The following is a 9,598-nucleotide window of genomic DNA, read 5'->3' on the forward strand; positions in this document are numbered from 1 at the left end:
GTTTTATTATCGAGTGGCTGGAAACAGTTGAAACTAAAGTTGGATAACATGAGGTGAGATGCTCAGTGTGTGAATATTAAATGAAGTCAAGACAAATTCTGATAATACTGAAAACACATTGCAACGAAAAACCAACCAAACCAAATATAATGAATTCTGAACTGAATCATAAACACGACATCAAAGTTTCTCATCACTGACTCGCATCTCAAATAAAAAGTATGGAACATTAACCTTCTCTTATATGCTGTCTGTTTTATGACCTCTGTACTGATTATTTGACAGGGGAACTTTTATTCTAGATTTATGTTCATTGCACTCCTTATTAAATGTTGTGGAGGTTTCTTGTGTCAACAGTTTGAGTTTTTGTGATCAGATGTGACTCAAACATCAGCATTTTAGCAGCAACTGTTACATAAAGTTGTTGTTTGTGAAATGAAATGAGCAGAGACGCTGCTACACATCAGTCCGTTTTATTAAACACAGCAGAGCTGATCAATAGTCGTAACTTCAGTGGAACATTTCTGACAGTAAAAAGGCTCAGAACAGATTTTTGCTTCAGTTTGTCACAAAGAGCCTCAGCTGATGTAAGAAGCAACAAGAAACAAGACAGTTTGTCCACAGATGATGAAATTAATAAATACACTTCATTATTTTTCTGCATAAACTGTGAATAAAAACACTCGTGAGTCTGAAGATGTCTGTTTCAACCTGATGAACATCTGTTTCACTTGGAAAAGAGATCAGAGAGTAAAACAAAAGATTCAGCAACTTTTCACAAGACATCACTGTGAAAATGTATCAGCAGACAAACTGAAAACTGAAAACTCCCAGAAACACTTTATGAATTCTGTTTTCTTTGTTTTCATCTGTTTTGGACTGTTGGTCAAACACTAATCACACAGAGAAAAGAACGGTCAGATTAAGGCAACAGGAGAGATGAAATGAAAAACAGATTCAACACTAAAGCTGTAATTCATGAGGCCGACTCTCAAAGCCCGACGTCCTGTTTCATGTCTCATTTCATTTGTTGTTCTCCTCACAAGGTTCAAGTCATTTCAGTCACAGAGCTTTGTGCAGCAGGTGTCTCATCATCAACCTGACTGGAGGGATTCTTACAGAAAAGGTTGATGTGTTGTTAGACAATGAATATTGTCTGATTATACGTCGATACTGTTATTATTGTCAGTATCAGCCTCTAATATCCATTGGCAGTCTATTACTGACTCGCTGTATCTCCCACAATGCCTTTCAACATCCTCAAAAAACAGTGACCATGTCCCTCAATCCAACATGTCTCCAAATTTAAATAAAAAAAACAAACAATAAAAAACATTTTCAACCTGGTGGTGTTGTGTATGACATCAAATAGATGGGTGTTGTCATGGTAACAGGAGAATCTGCTTGGACCCTGGTCCAGATTCAGGTCCAGTGTCCAGTTGCACCAGTTATACGTAAGTTCTCTGAAGTTAGTCCACAATAAACGATGCGCTGAAGCTCATCAGGTCCAAACTGAAGCTGAGAGGATGTTTGGCTGCACCGCGCAGACGTAAAGGTCATCTAAAAACTCTGCTGGCAAGCCCCACCAACCGAAACACTGTGGTGTACTGCTACAGGAGTACTCTGTGTACTGCTACAGGAGTACTCTGTGTACTGTTAGGAGTACTCTGTGTACTGTAACAGGAGTACTCTGTGTACTGTCACAGGAGTACTCTGTGTACTGCTACAGGAGTACTCTGTGTACTGTCACAGGAGTACTGCTACAGGAGTACTCTGCGTACTGCTACAGGAGTACTCTGTGTACTGTTAGGAGTACTCTGTGTACTGTCACAGGAGTACTCTGTGTACTGCTACAGGAGTACTCTGTGTACTGTCACAGGAGTACTCTGTGTACTGTTAGGAGTACTCTGTGTACTGTAACAGGAGTACTCTGTGTACTGTTAGGAGTACTCTGTGTACTGCTACAGGAGTACTCTGTGTACTGTAACAGGAGTACTCTGTGTACAGTTACAGGAGTACTCTGTGTACTGTTACAGGAGTACTCTGTGTACTGTAACAGGAGTACTCTGTGTACTGCTACAGGAGTACTCTGTGTACTGTTAGGAGTACTCTGTGTACTGTAACAGGAGTACTCTGTGTACTGTTACAGGAGTACTCTGTGTACTGTCACAGGAGTACTCTGTGTACTGTAACAGGAGTACTCTGTGTACTGTCACAGGAGTACTCTGTGTACTGCTACAGGAGTACTCTGCGTACAGTTACAGGAGTACTCTGCGTACTGCTATAGGAGTACTCTGTGTACTGTTACAGTACTCTGCGTACAGTTACAGAACGTGTACAGACAGATCACAGCCGGGACGATCCTCTCGTCCTCGTGGTCTCAGCTGTCCTCCCGTCAGGACGCTGCAGCCGCTGTTCGATGGAGGTTCAGCTGGAACTCTTTCAGCTGCTGGAACCTTTAAAGTCGTTGGAACTTACGCAGATCTGGTGCGACCCTGCAGGTCTGTCAGCAGGACCGGGACTCCGTCTCCTCCTCTCTCTCCATGTCTGTTGTCATGGAGACCAGCCCGTCGGTCCTGATTGGTGGATGGAAATATGTCAGAGTTCGTCCTTCGACCCACTGAACGACAGGCCGTGACTCGCCTCACGTTTCAGAAACTTCAGGAAGTCTTTGAGCTCTCGCCCCCCCTGAAAACACACAGAAGAGATGCCACATGACCGTCAGACGTCACGTGACCACCACATGTCACGTGACCTTGAAGGTGTAAATGCCTCATTAAAAACCTGAGTGGAGTGTTGGTGTTTAAGATAACTGACAGAAACGCTGCTGCTGCGTTACCTCGTATCTTATGGGCTCGTCCTTTTTACCCACCGGAGCAAAATAAATGGTTGGATACCTGCAGACAGAGAGACAGTCAAGACCCGGTTCCTCGTCAACACGAGACCTGGTTTAAAGTCCGCACATGAAAACCGGTCTCACCCATGGACGTCGTAACCCAGCGGGACGTCGTTATCAGCCGCGTTCATCTTAGCAACGATGACGTTCGGATCAGAGGACAGCTGACAGAGAGACAGACAGAGACAAAGTGAGACAGACAGAGAGACAGACAGAGACAGAAAGTGAGACAGAGACAGACAGAGAGACAGACAGAGACAGAAAGTGAGACAGACAGAGACAGACAGAGAGACAGACAGAGACAAAGTGAGACAGACAGAGAGACAGACAGTGATGATGGTGGTGTGGTGTGATGTGATGATGATGATGGTGATGATGAGGGTGATGATGATGGTGGTGATGGTGGTGTGGTGTGATGATGATGAGGGTGATGGTGATGATGATGATGATGGTGATGATGATGATGGTGATGGTGATGATGAGGGTGATGATGATGATGATGGTGATGATGATGATGGTGATGGTGATGGTGATGATGAGGGTGATGGTGATGATGATGATGGTGATGGTGATGATGAGGGTGATGATGATGATGATGATGATGGTGATGGTGATGATGGTGTGCGTACCGTGTCAGCCAGCTCTCTGTAGACAGGCTCCAGCTTCTTACAGTGTGGACAGGATGGAGAGTAAAACTGGATCAGAACATCTTTACCTGGATCATTGACGATGTCATCAAAGGACTCAGCAACAACCACCTGCAGGACACCGGGGGTCAGAGGTCAGGTATCAGGGGTCAAAGGGTCAGGGGTCAGCGATCAGGCGACAGACGGTCAGGGATCAGAGGGTCTGCCTGCAGACAGTGAAGTCCCATCTTGTGATCTGTGTCACTTCCTGTTCGACCCCTACAGTATAAAATCCATCATGCTGCTATTGTCTTCAGGTGCTACGCTAACAGGAGCAACAGTAAATTGTTCAGGTGTTACTGAGCACATCGAACTGTATCTCCAGTCTGTTATGAAGATGCTTCTCTGGCATTAGCAGTTTAACGTTAGCGAGCAGTGACAGAAATAGAGTACAAACATCAGTTAGCTAATGTGCTGTTAAAGATTAGCTTGTTGCAGTTGGCGATGTGTTTGGACCATCACCTTTTCATCCTGAGCAGGAAGGACTTTCTCTATTCGTGCTTGCAGGTCAGAATTACTTTAGAAACACGTATTTCACTAAAATCACGCGCTGACAAATCCATAAGAGGGAAAACCAACGAGAGACACTTTTACTTCAACATAAAGGCCCTTTGAAAGATCTACAGAGCTACACATCACAACACAAACAAATTAAACGATGTAGTCTGTAAAGTGTTGTTGAACTTTTCACTTGTGTCAGTGCTCACAGCTGGTTCTGGTCCAGGAGTCCCCGACAAACAGGAATAACTGCAGTCACATACTGTCTGATTATGGACTTTTCCATGTTTGAGGGTCTCAGAGACGAATACAGAGAACAGTTTGTGAGTTTGTTTCATTAGAGCACTGCAGCGAGCGGCCACAAACAGGATGCTAATTTTTACCAGACAAACAGCGTGCTGTTAGCATGAGGCGCGCTGAGCAGAGAAACATTTCAAGTCTGGTTACATTTAAAAACAGAGAAAAGGACGCTGACCAGGTACGAACATGGTCCCCGTGTTACATGTCATCACGTCTGTCTCCCGTCTGTCTCCTACTGGAGGTCACAGTCAGACTCACCTTGACGGTCGCCGTGTTTCTCTCAGGTACAGGTTCAGACTTTACATAACGTTTGAGACGACCTGCGAAGTAATCGTCCAGAAACCTCTCCAAGGACTGACCGTCCCTCCTGAAACACACACACACACACACGCACACGCACACAAACACACACACAGAACACACACACAGAGACACACACACACACACACGCACACGCACACAAATACACACACACACAGAACACACACACAGAGACACACACACACACACACAAACACAAACACACACACACGCACGCACACACACACATACACACACACACGCATGCATGCGCACACGCACACACACACACACAGCTGGGTGAAGCTGACATGTTTTAAATGCCTCAGACACACTAACTAACTAACTAACTAACTAGCATGATAACACAGGTTGGCCTGGTTCAGACCAGCTGACCCATCCTGACCAAGGCTGGTTCAGGATCACTGGTTCAGCCTGGTTCAGCCCGGTTCGGCCCGGTTCAGCCCGGTTACGTACGTGAACTCCTCTCTCATGGTGTACTTGTGGCCCAGTTTGGTCCGGATCGTGACAAACGGCAGCTCTCCTCCATCTGATGTTCCCAGACCGAAGTCGTCCTCCAGCTCAGAAAGGAAGTCCTTCTTATTGGCTACTGAAAACATCAGGCCCCGCCCAGCATATTTAGACACCACCTTCATCACCCTGGTAACAAGACACAGGAGGCGGGACTTAACTACAAACCTTCCATATGTAGAAGGGTGGTGGAGTGCTTGTGTATGTGTGTGTGTGTTCACCTTTATATTACCTGCATATGTAAATTACAGGTATGTACACCATTTGGCCAAAAGTCAGTGGACACCCCTACTGATTACTCAGTTCAGCAGCTGGGCAGCTGCACACAGGTAACAGGTTAACAGGTCAACAATGAAGACAACAGATCAGCTCAGCGATGACAGCAAAAAGTCTGGGGAGACGAGTCGGTGAGAGGAACTGGACTGGCCTCAACCCCCCTGAAGTAGAACGCAGACTGTGATCCAGGTCTTGTCCCAGATCAGTCCCTGACAGACTCTCTTTTTGCCTGCTGAAGCCACAAAGGGGGCCCAACTCCACATTAGCGCTCGTGGTTTCTGAGCGGTGCGTCCTACAAGTCCATGCAGGTGTGACAGTCTGGTGTCCACTGACTTTTGGCCATGTCCTGTGTGTGTTTACCTGTTCCTCCAGTAGTTGGACCCTCGGATATTGTGATGGTAGTCCAGGTCGTAGTACGCCGTCAGCAGGTCGCGGACTCTGAGACGATCTCTGGTCTCCACGGTCATGTGAGGACACAGACCATAACTACAGACGGCAGACAGACAGGTAGAGAGGAAGACAGGTGTTCACCAGCTGCTGCTGCAACCAAACTGACTGTTGATGGGAGAACTTACATGTGATCTCTGATGAAGCGTCTCAGAGAGCCGATGGTCAGAAAATCTGAGAAGACGACGACGCTGTCCTCAAAGAGACTGCTGAGCCTGGGAGGTCTGAACAGCAACACACACCTGACACACACACACACACACACACACACACACACACACACACACACACACACAGAGAGACACAGAGACACACACAGAGACACAGAGACACACAGAGACACACAGAGACACACAGAGACACACAGAGACACACACAGAGACACACAGAGAGACACACAGAGAGACACACAGAGAGACACACAGAGACACACACAGAGACACACACAAACACACACACAGAGACACACACAGAGACACACAGAGACAAACAGAGACACACACAAACAGAGACACAGAGACACAGATAGTGTGTGCATGAAGCCACATAAGACAAGAAAATGTGTGTGCGTATATATACCTGTATATGTGTGTGTATACACCTGTGTATGTGTAGGTATCTGTGTATGTACATACCTGTGCATGTGTGTATACACCTGTGTGTGTATATACCTGTGTGTGTATATACCTGTGTGTGTGTGTGTATATACCTGTGTGTGTGTGTGTATATACCTGTGTGTGTGTATATACCTGTGTGTGTGTATACACCTGTGTATGTGTAGGTATCTGTGTATGTACATACCTGTGCATGTGTGTATATACCTGTGTGTGTATATACCTGTGTGTGTGTATATACCTGTGTGTGTGTGTATATACCTGTGTGTGTGTATATACCTGTGTGTGTGTGTATATACCTGTGTGTGTGTATATACCTGTGTGTGTGTATATACCTGTGTGTGTGTGTGTGTGTATTGCTGAACTCACTCTGACTGAACTCTATATTTCTCTCCCAGCTTCAGATCAACAGTGTGAGCAAATCTGAACTGTTCTCTCAGCAGAGCTGCAGCTCTCAGAAACTCTGACAGGTGAGAGCTGTCTGCACCTGAAAACACACCTGAGACACACACACACAAACACACACACAATGTCAGGTCACATAATGTTACGTCATGTAACGTAACAAAACATGAGACACTGTAAAGTAACATCCATCCATCCGTTAAAGAACAGTCACAAAGACGTTTCAGTGTTCATCCAAAGACAAATCCAATCATCAGCTGTAGACTGAGACGTAACTCAGCCAAGAAATCACGCTCACACAGAACTGTGCAGCGGTGAAGAGCATGTTGTGTTTCCTTCAGCTGAACCTGAAGTCATGTGACATAACAGGAAGTAACATCAGACTGTCGTACCAACGATACTGGCATCGTAGTGGTTGATGAAGGTCTGCAGGTCTTCTTCAGTCTTCAGGTGAACTGAGTCTGGACCAGTCTGCTTTCTCATGTAATGATAGATCCCATCTGTACATGCACACATGCACGCACGCACGCACACACACACACACAGAGAGAGAGAGAGAGAGAGGTTCCCAGTGTTCAACACACCTGTTTGTTTGTTTGTTTGTTTGTTTCTGTTTGTGGTTTTTGTTGGTTTTACCTGCCGTGCGAGGTCCGTCGTAGGGGGCGGAGTCTCTGCCGCTCCTGAAGATCTTCAGAGTGGGATAACCAGAGACCCCAAAACGACCACAGGTCTCTGAGTGAGCTGTACAGTCCACCTGAGACAGGTGAGAGACAGCAGCCTGATTCTAAAAGTCAGGCTTAATAAAAAACTATTTCCTGACTGTCCTGTTTTCTGAAGTGTTCCTGAGTCCAGGTATTATCTCCTTCATCCAATCATGTGTTCACAAAGAGGTAAAAAAAAAAAAAAAGTTTAAGAAAATGACAAAGTAAATAAAATCAAACTGAAAAGAAGTTCACAAATTACAAATGTGATCTTTCCCACGACAATAAAATTAATTAAATGAAAAAAAAGCTGAATCACATTTGACACCAGTTAGATCAGACACAGGATCCGTCATGTGACCTGAGACCTTGTGAACAGCTGCTTCATCATCATCATCATCATCACTATTATCATTTTCATGATGTCACCTTTGCTAGCTGGATGGTGCCCTTCAGTCTGGTCGCTGCTTTCTCAAACTCTGGAGCTAACTTCTTACAGTGACCACACCTGAGGGGAGGAAGAAGGAAACAGGAAGCAGAAGACAAAGTTAAGGAAAGAAAGGAAGGAAACGAAGAAAGAAGGAAGGAAAGGGAGGAAATGCAGAGGGAAAGGAAACATGGAAGCTGTCCGGACGAGAAGGGGGAAGAATGAAAGAAGTGAAGAGAGAAAGAAGGGAAGGAAGTATAATGAAGAGTGGAGGAGGGAGAAGGATGGAAGAAAGGAAAGATGGAAATAAAGAAACGATGAAATTAGAGATGAAAAGATTAAAGGAAAAGGAAAGAAAGACGGATGAGTGGAGGAGAAATGATGGAGGACAAGCGAACACCTGTTATCTGTTTATTTCAGCTAGCTATGCTAACGCTAACGAAAACGTCTTGGCTCCGTTACCATGGAGCGTAGAATTTCACCAGCATGGTCTCGTGCTCCGTTGCCAGGTAGTCGAAGTCTGCGTCCCCGAGCTCGAGCACGTCTCTGCGCGAGGACAACGCGGTGGGAAAAAAGGACAACAGCGAGAAGGTGAGGGCGGGAAGGAGGCGGGCAGCGGCCGCCATTACGGAGCGAAACGATGAATGATTTTAGATGGAAAACTAACAAAATATGACGGACACGGTGAGCGGTGCACAACCAGCGCCCCCCCCCCCCCGCTCCTCACTGACAGTGAAGTGGTCGAAAGAACCCACGCTTCCGGTCGGAGATTTCAAAATATAATCCTCAACTGTGACGGAAGTCGAGAATTTCAAGGGCCAAGACTGACCGAAAATGTAGATCTTTAAAGTAAATATAAAAAATCTGAAATATTTCGCTCTCAGTCCAAATTGAGACACGAAATGACCTATTTTAAGTCATATCTGGTAATATCTGCTTTTATTATGAAGGTAGGTTTACTGTTACTGGTACTCACCTGTCTAACTTGACTATCTGCTATCCCTTTGCAGCTGTCAATGAGAGGCGGGGCGTAAAGAGAAAATACATGAAAGCTGCTCTCTGATTGGTCCACAGCAGTTAGAGACGACGTGTGTAGCCGTGTCATCGGTCCAAAAACCTGTCAATCACAAAGCGTCCACTGCCGCCTATGACGCTGAAGGTTCCTGCTTTATTATGTTTTATCAGCTGTTCATTTCATATTGAAAAGACCTTTTAAAAGAAACAAACCAAAAAATATATATATATGTGTGTGTATATATATATATATGTGTGTGTGTGTGTGTGTGTGTGTAGATATGTAGATAGAAAGATATATAAAAAAATATTTTGCTCATTTGTACATGTTTGATGGTTTCAACCCCTGGTAACCCACGCACATTAGTCAGATGAGACAGATGTTACTCAAATTGGCTGTATTCACGTCATACATATTTTAAAAGATGAATTTAGTCTGAGCAGGAATCTGAAGCAACAGTTTGTTCCTAGTTAACATGTTGCTTCTTGAGGGGAGTTAGAAG

General features: G+C 45.1%; 1 protein-coding gene across 1 annotated transcript; it reads right to left on the reverse strand.

Moving 5' to 3' along the window:
• Nucleotides 1-2,115: 2,115 nt before the first annotated feature.
• On the reverse strand, nt 2,116-8,747 carry LOC121619138 (protein disulfide-isomerase A3-like). Its single transcript, XM_041954758.1, has 13 exons — nt 8,544-8,747; nt 8,084-8,162; nt 7,590-7,707; nt 7,346-7,453; nt 6,918-7,047; nt 6,063-6,176; nt 5,848-5,973; nt 5,158-5,340; nt 4,639-4,747; nt 3,526-3,654; nt 2,981-3,060; nt 2,840-2,897; nt 2,116-2,688 (listed from the first exon to the last, which is right to left on the reverse strand). The coding sequence occupies exons 1-13, from the start codon at nt 8,705-8,707 to the stop codon at nt 2,599-2,601; spliced, it is 1,488 nt and encodes a 495-aa protein (XP_041810692.1). The 5' UTR covers nt 8,708-8,747; the 3' UTR covers nt 2,116-2,598.
• Between the last annotated feature and the right edge of the window lie 851 nt (nt 8,748-9,598).

This window comes from Chelmon rostratus, chromosome 16 (genome assembly GCF_017976325.1).
Source record: "Chelmon rostratus isolate fCheRos1 chromosome 16, fCheRos1.pri, whole genome shotgun sequence".
Lineage (NCBI taxonomy): Eukaryota > Metazoa > Chordata > Actinopteri > Chaetodontiformes > Chaetodontidae > Chelmon > Chelmon rostratus.